This window comes from Odontesthes bonariensis, chromosome 16 (genome assembly GCF_027942865.1).
Source record: "Odontesthes bonariensis isolate fOdoBon6 chromosome 16, fOdoBon6.hap1, whole genome shotgun sequence".
NCBI classification, from domain to species: Eukaryota; Metazoa; Chordata; class Actinopteri; order Atheriniformes; family Atherinopsidae; genus Odontesthes; species Odontesthes bonariensis.
The window spans coordinates 1,279,834-1,298,666 of NC_134521.1; the positions used below are offsets into that span (position 1 = coordinate 1,279,834).

An 18,833-nucleotide genomic window follows, 5' to 3' on the forward strand; every position below is an offset into this window, starting at 1 on the left:
CTGCACTAAGAATAAATCCCTGATATGAGGCCGGTGGATGGAAAATGATGCCAGTGACATCATCAGTGACATCATCAGTGACATCATCAGTGACATCATCAGTGACATCTTCCTTCTTTCAGTTTCTCAGGGAAGATCTGAAGTATCACGACTCCAAAGCCAAACACAGCAGCTTCCACCGAGCCGACCTGCACATCAGCGTGGAGGACATGTGGAACGCCTGGAAGAGTTCTGAAGGTAGGGAGGGAGGGAGGGAGGGAGGAAAGAGGGAGGGAGGGAGGGAGGGAGGGAGGGAGGAGAGGAAGGAGAGGAAGGAAGGAGGTAGGGAGGAGAGGAAGGGAGGGAGGGAGGGAGGGAGGAAAGAGGGAGGGAGGGAGGAAGGGAGGGAGGAAAGAGGGAGGGAGGAAAGAGGGAGGGAGGGAGGGAGGGAGGGAGGAGAGGAAGGAAGGAGGTAGGGAGGAGGGAAGGAAGGAGGTAGGGAGGAGGGAAGGAAGGAGGTAGGGAGGAGGGAAGGAAGGAAGGAAGGCAGGAAGGGAGGGAGGGAGGGAGGGAGGGAGGGAGGGAGGGAGGGAGGGAGGGAGGGAGGGAGGAGAGGAAGGAAGGAGAGGTAGGGAGGAGGGAAGGAAGGAAGGAAGGAAGGGAGGGAGGAAGGGAGGGAGGAAGGAAAGAGGGAGGGAGGGAGGAGATGAAGGAAGGAGGGAGGGAGGAGATGAAGGAAGGAGGTAGGGAGGAGGGAAGGAAGGAAGGGAGGAAGGAAGGAAGGAAGGGAGGGAGGGAGGGAGGAAGGAAGGGAAGGAGGGAGGGAGAGAGGAGGGAGGAGGGAGAAGGGAGGAAAGAGGGAGGGAGGAAGGGAAGGAGGGAGGAAGGAAGGTAGGAAGGTAGGACAGCGTGGAGGACATGTGGAACGATAGTTAGATGGGTTAGGGTTAGATGGGTTAGGGTTAGGGTTAGATGGGTTAGGATTAGATGGGTTAGATGGGTTAGGGTTAGATGGGTTAGATGGGTTAGGGTTAGATGGGTTAGATGGGTTAGGGTTAGATGGGTTAGGGTTAGATGGGTTAGATGGGTTAGAGTTAGATGGGTTAGATGGGTTAGAGTTAGATGGGTTAGATGGGTTAGGGTTAGATGGGTTAGATGGGTTAGAGTTAGATGGGTTAGAGTTAGATGGGTTAGATGGATTAGATGGGTTAGGGTTAGATGGGTTAGGGTTAGGGTTAGATGGGTTAGATGGGTTAGGGTTAGATGGGTTAGAGTTAGATGGGTTAGGGTTAGATGGGTTAGGATTAGATGGGTTAGATGGGTTAGAGTTAGATGGGTTAGATGGGTTAGATGGGTTAGATGGGTTAGATGGGTTAGAGTTAGATGGGTTAGATGAATTAGATGGGTTAGGGTTAGATGGGTTAGAGTTAGATGGGTTAGGGTTAGATGGGTTAGGATTAGATGGGTTAGATGGGTTAGGGTTAGATGGGTTAGAGTTAGATGGGTTAGAGTTAGATGGGTTAGGGTTAGGGTTAGATGGGTTAGATGGGTTAGGGTTAGATGGGTTAGATGGGTTAGGGTTAGATGGGTTAGGGTTAGGGTTAGATGGGTTAGATGGGTTAGGGTTAGATGGGTTAGATGGGTTAGGGTTAGATGGGTTAGGATTAGATGGGTTAGATGGGTTAGAGTTAGATGGGTTAGATGGGTTAGATGGGTTAGGGTTAGGGTTAGGGTTAGATGGGTTAGATGGGTTAGGGTTAGATGGGTTAGGATTAGATGGGTTAGATGGGTTAGGGTTAGATGGGTTAGATGGGTTAGAGTTAGATGGGTTAGAGTTAGATGGGTTAGATGGATTAGATGGGTTAGGGTTAGATGGGTTAGGGTTAGGTGGGTTAGGGTTAGATGGGTTAGGGTTAGATGGGTTAGTGTTAGATGGGTTAGGGTTAGATGGGTTAGGGTTAGATGGGTTAGGGTTAGATTGGTTAGGGTTAGATGGTAGATGGGTTAGGGTTATAGTTAGATGGGTTAGGGTTAGAGTTAGATGGTTTAGAGTTAGATGGGTTAGGGTTAGATGGGTTAGAGTTAGAGTTAGATGGGTTAGATGGGTTAGATGGGTTAGGGTTAGATGGGTTAGAGTTAGATGGGTTAGGGTTAGATGGGTTAGGATTAGATGGGTTAGATGGGTTAGAGTTAGATGGGTTAGATGGGTTAGGGTTAGATGGGTTAGATGGGTTAGAGTTAGATGGGTTAGATGGGTTAGGATTAGATGGGTTAGATGGGTTAGAGTTAGATGGGTTAGAGTTAGATGGGTTAGGGTTAGATGGGTTAGATGGGTTAGAGTTAGATGGGTTAGATGGATTAGATGGCTTAGGGTTAGATGGGTTAGGGTTAGGGTTAGATGGGTTAGGGTTAGATGGGTTAGGGTTAGATGGGTTAGTGTTAGATTGGTTAGGGTTAGATGGGTTAGGGTTAGATGGGTTAGGGTTAGATTGGTTAGGGTTAGATGGGTTAGATGGGTTAGATGGGTTAGATGGGTTAGATGGGTTAGGTTTAGATGGGTTAGGGTTAGATGGGTTAGATGGGTTAGATGGGTTAGATGGGTTAGGGTTAGATGGATTAGGGTTAGGGTTAGATGGATTAGGGTTAGATGGGTTTGGGTTAGGGTTAGATGGATTAGGGTTAGATGGGTTAGGGTTAGATGGGTTAGGGTTAGATGGGTTAGGGTTAGGGTTAGATGTGTTACGGTTAGATGGATTAGGGTTAGATGGGTTAGGGTTAGATGGGTTAGGGTTAGTTGTGTTAGGTTTAGATGGATTAGGGTTAGATGGGTTAGGGTTAGGGTTAGATGGGTTAGGGTTAGGGTTAGATGGGTTAGATGGGTTAGGGTTAGATGGATTATGGTTAGATGGGTTAGGGTTAGATGGATTAGGGTTAGATGGGTTAGGGTTGGGGTTAGGGTTAGATGGGTTAGGGTTAGATTGGTTAGGGTTAGATGGGTTAGGGTTAGATGGGTTAAATTGGTTAGGGTTAGATGGGTTAGGGTTAGATGGGTTAGATGGATTAGATGGGTTAGGGTTAGATGGGTTAGGGTTAGATTGGTTAGGGTTAGATGGTAGATGGGTTAGGGTTATAGTTAGATGGGTTAGGGTTAGAGTTAGATGGGTTAGAGTTAGATGGGTTAGGGTTAGATGGGTTAGAGTTAGAGTTAGATGGGTTGGGGTTAGAGTTAGATGGGTTAGGGTTAGATGGGTTAGAGTTGGGGTTAGATGGGTTAGAGTTAGATGGGTTAGGGTTAGGGTTAGGTGGGTTGGGGTTAGAGTTAGATGGGTTAGAGTTAGATGGGTTAGGGTTAGATGGGTTAGAGTTAGAGTTAGATGGGTTGGGGTTAGAGTTAGATGGGTTAGGGTTAGATGGGTTAGAGTTGGGGTTAGATGGGTTAGGGTTAGATTGATTAGGGATAGATGGTAGATGGGTTAGGGTTAGAGTTAGATGGGTTAGGGTTAGATGGGTTAGGGTTATAGTTAGATGGGTTAGAGTTAGATGGGTTAGGGTTAGATGGGTTAGAGTTAGAGTTAGATGGGTTAGGGTTAGATGGGTTAGAGTTAGAGTTAGATGGGTTAGGGTTAGATGGGTTAGAGTTGGAGTTAGATGGGTTAGAGTTAGATGGGTTAGGGTTAGGGTTAGGGTTAGATGGGTGATAGAAATCCTAAAGAAGGAAATAGAAAAGACTGAAAGCAAACAGAGACCAGAAAGGTAGAATCATGCTTAGTATAAAAATGAAACCCTATTTTTGGATCTTTGCATTTTTCCAGCTCAGTTTTCCAGGATGAAAGACGAAAATAGAAACTGCTGAAGGACAAAGTGTTTGTTTTTCAGAGCAGCAGAGACGTGATGTAACCTGATGTTTCAGCACAGAAACGCACTCTGTTTGTCCTCCTGCGCAGGTATTTCCTTTGTTTGACGGCTCGGCTTGATTTACTCTGTGTGTTTGCAGTGTACAACTGGACGGTGCAGCAGGTGGAGGAGTGGCTGCTCGTCAGCGTGGAGCTTCCTCAGTACACCGACAGCTTCAGGAAGCACCGGCTGGATGGCAAAGCCCTGCCCAGGTAATATAACACTCAGTGTGGGATCGGCTTTGTTTACACTCACAAAGTGCATCACATGGAAGCAACAATGAGCCGGATCTTACTTAAAGATGACCTATTGTGGAAAATTTCCTTTTTTCTATTCTTTGGAGCATATATCAGGGTGTTCAAAGTCATCATAACTCCCCAAAAACACAACCCCAGCTGAAGAGTTTTGGGTGAGACGCCACACCTGATGATCTGTGAATCTGTGTGTTTATGCTAGTTAATCTGCTCTCAGTGTGGTTGTTTCAAACCGCCTCCACCTCCACCTCCAACCCACAGTTCCACCGCTTTTGTTTGGGTTCGTCTGCAGAATGTTGGCACAGTTTTTTCATCTGTTTTGACTTATTGTCACATTTAAAACAAAAAATTCTCTGTGAGCGGCTCCTGTTTACAGTGTGTCCTGAACGTCAAGATGTGAAAAGGAAGGTGCAGCCACTTTCACTTCGAACATTTCATTTATCAGAACAAAATAAAAAGCATCTGTTCCTCAGCAGGTGTTAAATCCATGCTTGAGTTTAATATCAATTCAATTAATTCAATTCATTTTTATTTATAGAGCGCCAAATACAACAAATGTCATCTCAAGGCACTTAAATAATAATGTTCAATTCAAGCCAATTGGAATTCAATTCAATTGGAATATCCAGAATAATGGACGTCCAACCCTAAACCCTGAGCAGAGTTGGATGTGATCTGATCAGCTGGCTGTTGTTTTTGTACCCGAACAACTTCCTGTTCACCCTGGATCTCTGTTTCTGTGTCGGTACTTTCATTCATCCCAACAGTCACCACTGTCCTCTTCCTCCCTGCAGACTGGCGGTGAAGAACACCACCCTGATGGTGTCCCTGCTGAAGATTTTAGACAGAAGTCACGCTAAGAAACTGCAGCTCAAAGCCCTCGACATTGTGCTGTTCGGACCGCCACCAGGTGTGTATGCTCCTACCTGGGTCTTCCCAAACGCAGTCCCACCCACTGACGAAGCACAAACAACTTTCATTGTGTGGTTTTATACATTTATTAAACATGAAAGACTGAAATATCCCCACAACCAAAGTATTCAGACCCTTTGTTAGGACACAGCTGTGTTCTTCTACACCTGGGCTGGAGTCCACCTGAGCCTCTCAGAGAAAGACGTTGTCCATCAGTTCGTGCACATTATGACGCTTTGAGTTCTACATTTGGTCATTTTGAGCTTTCATGAGCCAGAAGTGACTGTATTTGGACTAAAATTAAAAGAAAAAAATCAGAAAATGTGAAATAACTCATTTAGGCAGGTATTATCAACTGTATCCCATGTAGAGGCAGGTATTACCACCTGTACCCTGTATAGAGGCAGGTATTACCAACTGTACCCCATCTAGAGGCAGGTATTACCACCTGTACCCCGTCTAGAGGCAGGTATTACCACCTGTACCCCGTGTAGAGGCAGGTATTACCACCTGTACCCCGTATAGCGGCAGGTATTACCACCTGTACCCCGTGTAGAGGCAGGTATTACCACCTGTACCCTGTGTAGAGGCAGGTATTACCACCTGTACCCCATGTAGAGGCAGGTATTACCAACTGTACCCCATCTAGAGGCAGGTATTACCACCTGTACCCTGTGTAGAGGCAGGTATTACCACCTGTACCCTGTATAGAGGCAGGTATTACCACCTGTACCCCATGTAGAGGCAGGTATTACCAACTGTACCCCATCTAGAGGCAGGTGTTACCACCTGTACCCCGTGTAGAGGCAGGTATTACCAACTGTACCCCGTATAGAGGCAGGTATTACCAACTGTACCCCGTATAGAGGCAGGTATTACCAACTGTACCCCATCTAGAGGCAGGTATTACCACCTGTACCCCGTATAGAGGCAGGTATTACCAACTGTACCCCGTGCAGAGGCAGGTATTATCACCTGTACCCTGTGTAGAGGCAGGTATTACCACCTGTACCCCGTGTAGAGGCAGGTATTACCACCTGTACCTCGTGTAGAGGCAGGTATTACCACCTGTACCTCGTGTAGAGGCAGGTATTACCAACTGTACCCCATCTAGAGGCAGGTATTACCACCTGTACCCTGTGTAGAGGCAGGTATTACCAACTGTACCCCGCGTAGAGGCAGGTATTACCACCTGTACCCCATGTAGAGGCAGGTATTACCAACTGTACCCCATCTAGAGGCAGGTATTACCAACTGTACCCTGTATAGAGGCAGGTATTACCAACTGTACCCCATCTAGAGGCAGGTATTACCACCTGTACCCCGTGTAGAGGCAGGTATTACCACCTGTACCCCGTGTAGAGGCAGGTATTACCACCTGTACCCTGTATAGAGGCAGGTATTACCAACTGTACCCCATCTAGAGGCAGGTATTACCACCTGTACCCCGTGTAGAGGCAGGTATTACCACCTGTACCCTGTATAGAGGCAGGTATTACCAACTGTACCCCATCTAGAGGCAGGTATTACCACCTGTACCCCGTGTAGAGGCAGGTATTACCACCTGTACCCCGTGTAGAGGCAGGTATTACCACCTGTACCCCGTGTAGAGGCAGGTATTACCACCTGTACCCCATGTAGAGGCAGGTATTACCACCTGTACCCCGTATAGAGGCAGGTATTACCACCTGTAGCCCGTGTGGAGGCAGGTATTACCAACTGTACCCCATCTAGAGGCAGGTATTACCACCTGTACCCTGTGTAGAGGCAGGTATTACCACCTGTACCCTGTGTAGAGGCAGGTATTACCACCTGTACCTCGTGTAGAGGCAGGTATTACCAACTGTACCCCATCTAGAGGCAGGTATTACCACCTGTACCCTGTGTAGAGGCAGGTATTACCAACTGTACCCCGCGTAGAGGCAGGTATTACCACCTGTACCCCATGTAGAGGCAGGTATTACCAACTGTACCCCATCTAGAGGCAGGTATTACCAACTGTACCCCATCTAGAGGCAGGTATTACCACCTGTACCCCGTGTAGAGGCAGGTATTACCACCTGTACCCCGTGTAGAGGCAGGTATTACCACCTGTACCCCATGTAGAGGCAGGTATTACCACCTGTACCCCGTATAGAGGCAGGTATTACCACCTGTAGCCCGTGTGGAGGCAGGTATTACCAACTGTACCCCATCTAGAGGCAGGTATTACCACCTGTACCCTGTGTAGAGGCAGGTATTACCACCTGTACCCTGTGTAGAGGCAGGTATTACCACCTGTACCCCGTGTAGAGGCAGGTATTACCAACTGTACCCCATCTAGAGGCAGGTATTACCACCTGTACCCTGTGTAGAGGCAGGTATTACCAACTGTACCCCATCTAGAGGCAGGTATTACCACTTGTACCCCGTGTAGAGGCAGGTATTACCAACTGTACCCCATCTAGAGGCAGGTATTACCACCTGTACCCCGTGTAGAGGCAGGTATTACCACCTGTACCCCGTATAGAGGCAGGTATTACCAACTGTACCCCATCTAGAGGCAGGTATTACCACCTGTACCCCGTGTAGAGGCAGGTATTACCACCTGTACCCCGTGTAGAGGCAGGTATTATCACCTGTACCCTGTGTAGAGGCAGGTATTACCACCTGTACCCCGTGTAGAGGCAGGTATTACCACCTGTACCTCGTGTAGAGGCAGGTATTACCACCTGTACCTCGTGTAGAGGCAGGTATTACCAACTGTACCCCATCTAGAGGCAGGTATTACCACCTGTACCCTGTGTAGAGGCAGGTATTACCAACTGTACCCCGCGTAGAGGCAGGTATTACCACCTGTACCCCATGTAGAGGCAGGTATTACCAACTGCACCCCATCTAGAGGCAGGTATTACCACCTGTACCCCGTGTAGAGGCAGGTATTACCAACTGTACCCCATCTAGAGGCAGGTATTACCACCTGTACCCCGTGTAGAGGCAGGTATTACCACCTGTACCCCGTGTAGAGGCAGGTATTACCACCTGTACCCCATGTAGAGGCAGGTATTACCACCTGTACCCCGTGTAGAGGCAGGTATTACCACCTGTACCCTGTGTAGAGGCAGGTATTACCACCTGTACCCCGTATAGCGGCAGGTATTACCACCTGTACCCCGTGCAGAGGCAGGTATTACCACCTGTACCCCGTGTAAAGGCAGGTATTACCACCTGTACCCCGTATAGCGGCAGGTATTACCACCTGTACCCCGTATAGAGGCAGGTATTACCACCTGTACCCCGTGCAGAAGCAGGTATTACCACCTGTACCCCGTGTAAAGGCAGGTATTACCACCTGTACCCCGTGCAGAAGCAGGTATTACCACCTGTACCCCGTGTAAAGGCAGGTATTACCACCTGTACCCCGTGTAGAGGCAGGTATTACCAACTGTACCCCGTGTAGAGGCAGTTAGCCGTCATTGTGGTCGTGTTTTCGTATGATGTGCACATCTAGTGTCCATTGGTGGTATTCCAGTTTAAGATACAGCTGATGGCTTCGTCCACCTTATATTTACAGTCATATTTACTCCGAGAATCTATTTTCCTCGTGACTTTTGGAGGTTTCTGTTGATATGAATAAAGAAAAATAGGCTGAATCCATTTTAAGAGTGTGAGATCACAACATGTAGACAACTTAAAGTCGATGCTGTACATATACGTAGTATTTAGTGCGTGCTGCTGTCAACAGGTCTGCAGAATCGGTGGAAGGATCCGGTTCTGGGTTTGTCCATCCTGATGGCGTTGGGTGGCTGCTGGTTCGCTTACGTCCAGACCAGGAAGTCCAGAGACGACCTGGGGAAGCTGATGAAGGACCTGGAAGGTCTGCAGACGGCCGAGCAGAGTCTGATGGACCTGCAGGAGAAGTGAGTCCATCACAGCCACGAGAACTCTTAACCCCGACTCTCTGACCCACCGATTTAGTTCTTCAAGAGACGTTTTCGTCCAAAGTTACGAGTCAGGGTTGGGAAGCTCTAATAGTTAAAGTCCAGAGTCAGTGTGAGGAGAGGAGATGAGTCTTCAGGAGATTGAGATCTTCTACTGAGATTCAATCTGAAACTGTGGCGTCATCTGATGGAAACAACAGGAACAGATGGGTTTTAGAAGAAAGTCAACCTGCACTGGAAAAAATCAGTCTTACCAAGTATATTTGTCTCATTTCTAGTCAAAATATCTCATTACACTTAATATCAGACACAACTGCCTAACAAGTTCTATTTCAGCCAGATATAGGGACTTGTTGGAAGACAATACATCTGGAATATCTTGTTAAATGAAAAAGTCTTGAAAACAAATTGTTTTGAGTCGGATTTCATATGAAACAAGCTTTTTTTTCTCATTTGAAGAGGTTTTTAAGCTAATTTCAAGATCACTTTTATCTCAAAAGTCCCAAATATCACATCTTATTTCAAGAAATCTGGACAAGCCGATTTTCTCTAGTTCCATTGGCAGATTTATTTGCTTATTTCAAGCAAAAACATCTTTTATTTGTTGTTTTTTTACTTATTTTTGGAGGGGCATTTTTTTCAGTGTGCTTTTATAGAGCTGCTCACACGGACTGATGATCAGTTAATCAGAGCATTGATCAGCAGGTCCTGGCTGCTACTGACCCTCTGAGTTCCTGTGGAAGCAGGAAGGGTTCACTTAGTTTTTCACTCACTTTTGTCTCAGTGTTTGTTCCATAAATAATGACTCAGTGTGATGTGTTGATCTGAGGCTGGATTTAATGAGTTTAACACCTGATTATTAGGTCCTGATATAGAAAACTTAGAGTTTGCAGAGAGTGTACTTTCTTTTTCCCATGACCTGTATGTTGCAAAGAGAAGGCATCCCAGCGCTGAGCCCTGGTCCACCCCTCTGCACAGATGATGCAGTGACTTATGGTTCAAACCAGGAGTTTGATCAACCTCAGATGTCTTTCTCTGAGTTTATAAATAGTACGATGGCATGATTTACCGGGTCACAAGCCTCAGAGAGGTCTAACAAGATCAGAGCCGAGGGCTGAGCTGCAGCTCCTGCACCTTCAGAGCCTCTTCGATCAAGCTGTGTGAAACAACTTTCTACATAAACAGAAGTAGAGCACTGTGAGGTTTCTGTGGCCTCGGGTTCAGACAAACAATTGAACTCCAGCTACTATCACTGTGGTTAGCAGCAGCGACGCGACCTAGCGTAACCGTGTGTGTCAGCGGCCCTGTTTTTAGAAGCAGCAAGAATAGACCCTTTCTGTTTATCTCATAACTTCATGCAATTAAAACTGTGACAAAAGCTGCAGCCACGAGGAGGAAATAACTCTGTGGACGGCCTCCGCCGAGGCTTTCTGCCTCAGCTCCTTATATGGGCAAAGAATAGCCGGCTGACACACTAACTGACATTACGCAGTCGTGTTGCAACACGCCGTGCGTTCGCTGCGCTTCCTCTGATGAGCGCCGCCGCTGGTTCCGCTTCTCTTCAGGAGGAAGAAGGCAGGGAGGAGGAACCAGAAAACCAGAAGAGAACCCGTAGTGTCTGTCAGAGGTTTCAAAGTGGGCTTCCTCCTGTTCACCTCATAGATCCCAATGGTGGGAAAATGTTAATGTGCTCGTTGAGTCAGACAACATTAATCCTGGAAGATGTTAGAATCTAACAGGACCAGAGCGTTTACCACCCAGAACTGATCCGGACGTGTCAGCTCTTTGAAAGCAGGGAACAGAACGCGAATCTGGAGTTTAACCAAGGAAAAGCCTCGAATGAATGAATGAAACAGCCCGGTTAATCACACCAGGGACACCTGCTGAGAGAGAGAAACACAAGTTAATGACAACAATGATGTCACATGTACATGGAGAGGTGCATCATGGGAGCTCCCCCAGCAGGCTGGGCCTATAGCAGCAGAACTATGGGATGTTCCAGGGTCACCTGAGCTGTCCATAACTATAAGCTTTATCAGAAAGGAAAGCTTTAAGCCTGGTCTTAAAGGTAGAGAGTGGCCTGATAACTGAAGGCTCTGCCTCCCAAACTGGCAGCTGGTTCCACAGAGAGGGGCCTGATAACTGAAGGCTCTGCCTCCCAAACTGGCAGCTGCTTCCACAGAGAGGGGCCTGATAACTGAAGGCTCTGCCTCCCAAAGTGGCAGCTGGTTCCACAGAGAGGGGCCTGATAACTGAAGGCTCTGCCTCCCAAACTGGCAGCTGGTTCCACAGAGAGGGGCCTGATAACTGAAGGCTCTACCTCCCAAACTGGCAGCTGGTTCCACAGAGAGGGGCCTGATAACTGAAGGCTCTGCCTCCCAAAGTGGCAGCTGGTTCCACAGAGAGGGGCCTGATAACTGAAGGCTCTGCCTCCCAAACTGGCAGCTGATGAAAGATTCAAATTTACTGTAAAAGACGAGTTTTTACAGCTGATGTTTCATTAACTATCCAGGATTTCACATCTAATTTCACTTGTTGGAATATTGATCTAAAACTAATCACTTGTTGAAATATTGATCTAAAACCATCTGTTGGAATATTGATTATCGAAGCAGAAGATCGACTGTTTACGACTGTGAGGACTTCTGTTGTCTTACTGTTGTTTTAGCTTTACTGTCACTACAACAGCACGTTAAAACAAAGACAGAATATAAATGCCTGAACTAATAATACGACAGCTACACGCACGTGCACGTGTACACATGCACGCATACACACACTCGGTCAGATGATCTGTGGGGATCAATCGAAGCTTCAGCTCTGTTTCCTCTGAAATCCTTCAGCTGTGTGTGTTTGTCCTCCATCTCTAAAAATAGTGAAACATGCAAAGATGCACACGTGCACACCCACATGCACACCCACTTCTCCCCTGCTGCCAGCCTGTTAATCTGACTCATGTGACTTCCTGCTGCTGCTGTTCAGCAGCACCAAAACAGACCAAATTTAAAAGTAAATTCAAAATGGCTGAATTCTTGTTGGGTTTAGGCCTTAAGAATAAAAATGTAAGTTTTCTGAGTTCTCTTTTTAAACCTTAAAAGTAACTGAATTTGACAATCTTTTCATTTTGTTACGGTTTTAATTGTTATTGTGATATATAAGGAGCTTTGCGTCTGCTAAGTTTGATGATGAGGATTTGGCTCCCCCTAGAGGTGAGGGATGTAACACCACTGTCATAAAAACAAATCTCTGTGTGAGTCCTGCATCTGTACAGCTGTACGTCATGTTGAAGAGGCAGAAAAAATGTCAAGTAACCATAAAGCAAAACAGACAGTTTTTAAGGTGACATGTTGTGTTAAACTCCCTTTTTCCTGTTCCTGGGAGCATATATCAGGGCCTCTGAGGTGTAAAACTCCTTCTTCCTGTTCCCGGGAGCATATATCAGGGCGTCTGAGGTGTAAAACTCCTTCTTCCTGTTCCTGGGAGCATATATCAGGGCGTCTGAGGTGTAAAACTTCTTCTTCCTGTTCCTGGGAGCATATATCAGGGCGTCTGAGGGGTAAAACTCCTTCTTCCTGTTCCTGGGAGCATATATCAGGGCGTCTGAGGTGTAAAACTCCTTCTTCCTGTTCCCGGGAGCATATATCAGGGCGTCTGAGGTGTAAAACTCCTTCTTCCTGTTCCTGGGAGCATATATCGGGGCGTCTGAGGTGTAAAACTCCTTCTTCCTGTTCCTGGGAGCATATATCAGGGCGTCTGAGGTGTAAAACTGCAGTTTTTTAAGCTGCTCCTGTGATTCTCGCCTCCAGGCTGCAGCAGGCTCAGGAGGAGCAGCGCTGTGTTCAGGTGGAGAAGGTGCGGGTGGAGGAGGAGCTGAGGAGCGAGATCGACTCGGCCAAAGAGGAAGCTCTGCGTCTCCGCGGGCTGCGAGAAGGAACGGAGAACGAGTGGAGCCGTCAGAAATACGCCGAGCAGGAGCTGGAGCAGGTGCGCCGGCGGGCAGGTTGACCTCCAGCCGGCGGACGGAGCTCTGAGCTCACGGCTTTGTGTTCCCGCAGGTCCGGATGGTGCTGAAGAGGGCGGAGCGGGAGCTGGAGTCGCGGGCTCACTGGGCGCCACCGGAGGCTCTGCAGAAGTGGCTCCAGCTGACGCACGAAATCGAGGTCCAGTACTACAACAGCAAGAAGCAGAGCGCGGAGCGGCAGCTGCTGCAGGCCAGAGAGGGGGTGAGCATCCGAGGCGCTGTTCAAGGACGCTTCCAGGAGTCCCGAAAGGGTTCCTAGGTTCACCAACTCCTGACAAAGTAGAGCCTTAAAGGGATAATCCGGAGTAAAATGCACTTTAGATCAATTTACGGGATGTTGGGAGTACATACGTTGAGTTGACATCAAAATCATGTCATTCGGATGTGTTTTGAGAATTTCGATTTGACCGTTTTTAGCCAAAAGTCGTTAGCCTGGAGGTGAAGGGGGCAAATCATGTCACCGCTACAAAACGCTATTTTTATACCTCTTCTACAGCTCCAAACAACATAACACTTACGTGGTAGTGAGTAGAGGGTCCCTAAAGCCAAACCGAAGTGTCCCGAGGTCTTCATGTGGTCGGATAGAGAGTCCAGAATGAATTTAATCAAGCCAGTACCTTTCCGGATATTGGTTTGAAAAAAAAGACACCTTATTTCCTTATTGTGAATATCTGTCGAATATCCAATATCAAACCAACTTCACCACGGTCTGTAGCGGCAGCTGCAGCAGACACATCTCCGGAAAGGTACTGGCTTGATTAAATTCATTCTGGACTCTCTATCCGACCACATGAAGACCTCGGGACACTTCGGTTTGGCTTTAGGGACCCTCTACTCACTACCACGTAAGTGTTATGTTGTTTGGAGCTGTAGAAGAGGTATAAAAATAGCGTTTTGTAGCGGTGACATGATATGCCCCCGTCACCTCCAGGCTAACGACTTTTGGCTAAAAACGGTCAAATCGAAATTCTCAAAACGCATCCGAATGACATGATTTTGATGTCAACTCAACGTATGTACTCCCAACATCCCGTAAATTGATCTAAAGTGCATTTTACTCCGGATTATCCCTTTAAAAAAAAAGAGCATTTCTGGTCTGATCCTGATCATTCAACAAGAACCAGAGTAATAAAATGCACTCATATAACAGGAATATTAACCCAGAAACAGCCAAATATCATCAGAGTCCTAAACACATTATGATGCGAAACATCCTGTTTCAGCAGCAGTTCCGTAGAGTTTTACACTTTATCAGACAGCTGTTTCACACAGAAAACACCCGTCTGAATCTAACAGGGAGCCAGTTAAAGCTGGAGAAATATCAGCACTGATGATGATGATGATGATGATGATGATGATGATGATGTTTCAGGCGGAGAAAATCAAGAAGAAGAGGAGCTCTCTGTTTGGGACGTTTCATGTGGCTCACAGCTCGTCGCTCGATGACGTCGACCACAAGATCCTCTCTGCCAAGTGAGTAGCTTTCCCTCAGAGCTTGGCTGGTTGCAGATAAGTTGGTCCCCCGTTCTCCACCCTGTGGAGCTCCGCAGCTGTTAAAACTCTGTAAATCCAGCTCAGATCAGCATGTTACGCTGTCTCATTATTTATGGAACAAACACAGAAAAACTAAGTGAACCCTTCCTGCTTCCAAATCAAATCAAATCAAATTTATTTGTAGCACATTTCATGTACAGAACAATTCAAAGTGCTTCACATAAAATGAAAGCATTGCAGCAGGGAGTGGAAGAAGCATTAAAAATACATAAAAGAATAGAAAGAAAGAAAATAATTTAAATGAATTTAAAAACCAGCAACAGTCCAGATAAGTTCAAAGATATCGTGCAGATTTCATGCATAGACACATGAGAACAGAAATGTTTTTAACCTGGATTTAAAAATGTCTCCATTTGGTGAAAGTTTAATCTCCACTGGCAGTTTGTTCCACTTGTTTGCAGCATAACAGCTAAATGCTGCTTCTCCATGTTTAGTCTGGACTTTAAAGGGACAGTACGCCTCTTCTGACATGAAGCTGTGTAACATCCCATATCAGCAGCATCATTTCTGAACATCTTCTTACCCCCTGCTGCGTCCTGTGAGCAGAGTTCCAGCCTCGTTTTGGTGTTGATGAAGGTAGTCCGGCTAGTTGGCTGGGGTTTAAAAAATAAAGCGTTTTGCTTCTCAGAACAATATGCGTTCAACAGAGTAATACATTTGCATCACAAAATGGTTCTCCAGGAAAAAGTCAGAGCTCACAATCTCTTGGCCCTATTTTCTCTCCCTTCTGTAGTACTTCCATACTACATACTACATACTACATACTACATACTACATACTGCATACTGCATACTGCATACTACATACTACATACTGCATACTGCATACTGCATACTGCATACTACATACTGCATACTGCATACTACATACTACATACTGCATACTGCATACTGCATACTACATACTGCATACTACATACTACATACTGCATACTGCATACTACATACTACATACTCCATACTGCATACTACATACTACATACTCCATACTGCATACTGCATACTACATACTGCATACTACATACTACATACTGCATACTGCATACTACATACTACATACTGCATACTACATACTACATACTGCATACTGCATACTACATACTACATACTCCATACTGCATACTACATACTACATACTCCATACTGCATACTGCATACTACATACTACATACTGCATACTACATACTACATACTCCATACTGCATACTGCATACTACATACTGCATACTGCATACTACATACTGCATACTGCATACTGCATACTACATACTGCATACTACATACTACATACTGCATACTGCATACTACATACTACATACTCCATACTGCATACTACATACTGCATACTACATACTCCATACTGCATACTACATACTACATACTCCATACTGCATACTGCATACTCCATACTGCATACTGCATACTACATACTGCATACTGCATACTACATACTGCATACTGCATACTGCATACTACATACTGCATACTACATACTACATACTCCATACTGCATACTACATACTGCATACTACATACTACATACTGCATACTACATACTGCATACTGCATACTACATACTGCATACTACATACTACATACTGCATACTACATACTACATACTTCCATACTACATTCTACATACTGCATACTGCATACTGCATACTACATACTACATACTCCATACTGCATACTGCATACTGCATACTTCATACTACATACTGCATACTACATACTTCCATACTACATACTATATACTGCATACTGCATACTACATACTACATACTCCATACTGCATACTACATACTGCATACTACATACTGCATACTACATACTACATACTCCATACTGCATACTACATACTGCATACTACATACTGCATACTACATACTACATACTGCATACTGCATACTGCATACTACATACTACATACTCCATACTGCATACTACATACTGCATACTACATACTACATACTGCATACTACATACTGCATACTACATACTACATACTGCATACTGCATACTACATACTACATACTCCATACTGCATACTACATACTGCATACTGCATACTACATACTGCATACTACATACTACATACTGCATACTACATAATACATACTACATACTGTATACTACATACTGCATACTACATACTGCATACTGCATACTACATACTACATACTACATACTGCATACTACATACTACATACTGCATACTGCATACTGCATACTACATACTCCATACTGCATACTACATACTGCATACTACATACTACATACTGCATACTACATACTGCATACTACATACTGCATACTACATACTACATACTGCATACTACATACTACATACTACATACTACATCCTGCATACTACATACTGCATACTGCATACTACATACTGCATACTGCATACTACATACTGCATACTACATACTGCATACTACATACTACATACTACATCCTGCATACTACATACTGCATACTGCATACTACATACTGCATACTGCATACTACATACTGCATACTACATACTGCATACTACATACTGCATACTGCATACTACATACTACATACTGCATACTGCATACTGCATACTACATGCTACATACTACATACTGCATACTACATACTGCATACTGCACACTACATACTACATACTACATACTGCATACTGCATACTACATACTGCATACTGCATACTACATACTGCATACTACATACTGCATACTACATGCTACATACTACATACTGCATACTACATACTGCATACTGCACACTACATACTACATACTACATACTGCATACTGCATACTACATACTGCATACTACATACTGCACACTACATACTACATACTACATACTGCATACTACATACTGCATACTACATGCTACATACTACATACTACATACTACATGCTGCATACTGCATACTGCATACTCATCAATTAGACAGTATGCAGAGCGTTTACCCACAATGCATTTCGCTCCTGCCCGAGCCGAAATCAGCCGGCCTGAAGCTGATTTCCCTTAAGCTCTAAACTCTGTAAACTTTAGCAACATTTGAAACATTTTCAGGTGAGAAAGTAGTCGTTTAGATCCCCAACGTGTTGAAAACCTGACAAAATACCGGCTGTTTACAATTTAGTTCCCACGAATTTGGCGCTACTAAAGCTAGCCGCAGTGAGCAACGCACTTCCGGTTATTTTCACAAAATAAAATACCCGTTGCCTTTTATCACAGGGAAAGCCATTATGATACAATTGGTGCTTTTGTTTTGAAAACAGGAAGTGAACCTACCCTTGTTGTAGCTAGCTTGAAACTGCCGTTTTGACAGGAAATGACGATCGGCGACGTTACGTCACGTTGCATCTTGGGTAGTTTGAGTATGAGTAGTAACCTCATGATGCATACCCAACATTTAGGAGAATCTAGTATGCATCCGGGAACTTCTCGCTTACTCAAACTCGCTTACTAACTCAGAAAGTTAGTATGAGTAGTAGGAGAAGTATGCGGTCTGGAACACAGCCATAGTCTGCAGTCTCTGTTTGACATCATATATCATATATGAGGAGGCATTCGCCTGTGTGTGAATATAAACTATAGTTATAAGGCTGGTTTCAGATTGTTTTAAGCCTCTCGCCCTGCTTGGTTTCAGGGCCTCACAGACCACCTACGATCTGTCAGGATCTTAAGGGCGACAAAATGCCGACCTCCTCTATTGACGCCGTGTTTACTGATTATCGGGGTGTTTGGTTAACCCCTTTAACCCCCCCCCTCGCCCCTCAGGCAGGCCCTCGCCGAGGTGACGGCGGCCCTGCGGGAGAAGCTGCACCGCTGGCAGCAGATCGAGTCTCTGACGGGGTTCAGTCTGGTCAACAATCCGGGTCTGGGAGCCCTGGCAGCCGCCCTGAATCTGGACCCGTCCTTCCTGGGGCTGAGGCCTCCGACCCCTCAGCACCTGCTGCTCTCGGACGACCTGGACGACATGGACGAGGACATCCTGTCTCCTGGGACGCTGCAGTGTAAGTGACCGGGACGGTCAGCCCCTGTAGGGTTAAACCAGACATAACCTAACCCTGAGCAGAGGGTGATGAACAGGTTAATGTTTCCTGTTGAGTCTCATCAGCTTCATTTCATCTGTTAACAAACATCATTTCTGCATCTCACACGTTTCCTTCTCCCACTTTAACGTTTTCTCAGGCTAGCATCAGGCTAACATCAGGCTAGCATCAGGTTAACATCAGGCTAACATCAGGCTAGCATCAGGCTAACATCAGGTTAACATCAGGCTAACATCAGG

The 18,833-nt window shown here is 45.7% G+C and overlaps 1 protein-coding gene across 4 annotated transcripts in view; it reads left to right on the forward strand.

Annotated features, from left to right (window-relative positions):
• LOC142401796 (stromal interaction molecule 1-like) overlaps nt 1–18,833 on the forward strand; it is a 29,221-nt gene that overhangs the window by 5,632 nt on the left and 4,756 nt on the right. For all 4 annotated transcript variants that reach the window (XM_075487263.1, XM_075487264.1, XM_075487265.1 and 1 more), the window contains exons 4-11: nt 123–237; nt 3,974–4,085; nt 4,922–5,037; nt 8,764–8,938; nt 12,766–12,943; nt 13,015–13,182; nt 14,353–14,453; nt 18,320–18,555. In XM_075487263.1, the coding sequence (XP_075343378.1) occupies nt 123–237; nt 3,974–4,085; nt 4,922–5,037; nt 8,764–8,938; nt 12,766–12,943; nt 13,015–13,182; nt 14,353–14,453; nt 18,320–18,555 (1,201 nt within the window). The remainder of the gene's footprint in view (nt 1–122; nt 238–3,973; nt 4,086–4,921; nt 5,038–8,763; nt 8,939–12,765; nt 12,944–13,014; nt 13,183–14,352; nt 14,454–18,319; nt 18,556–18,833) is intronic.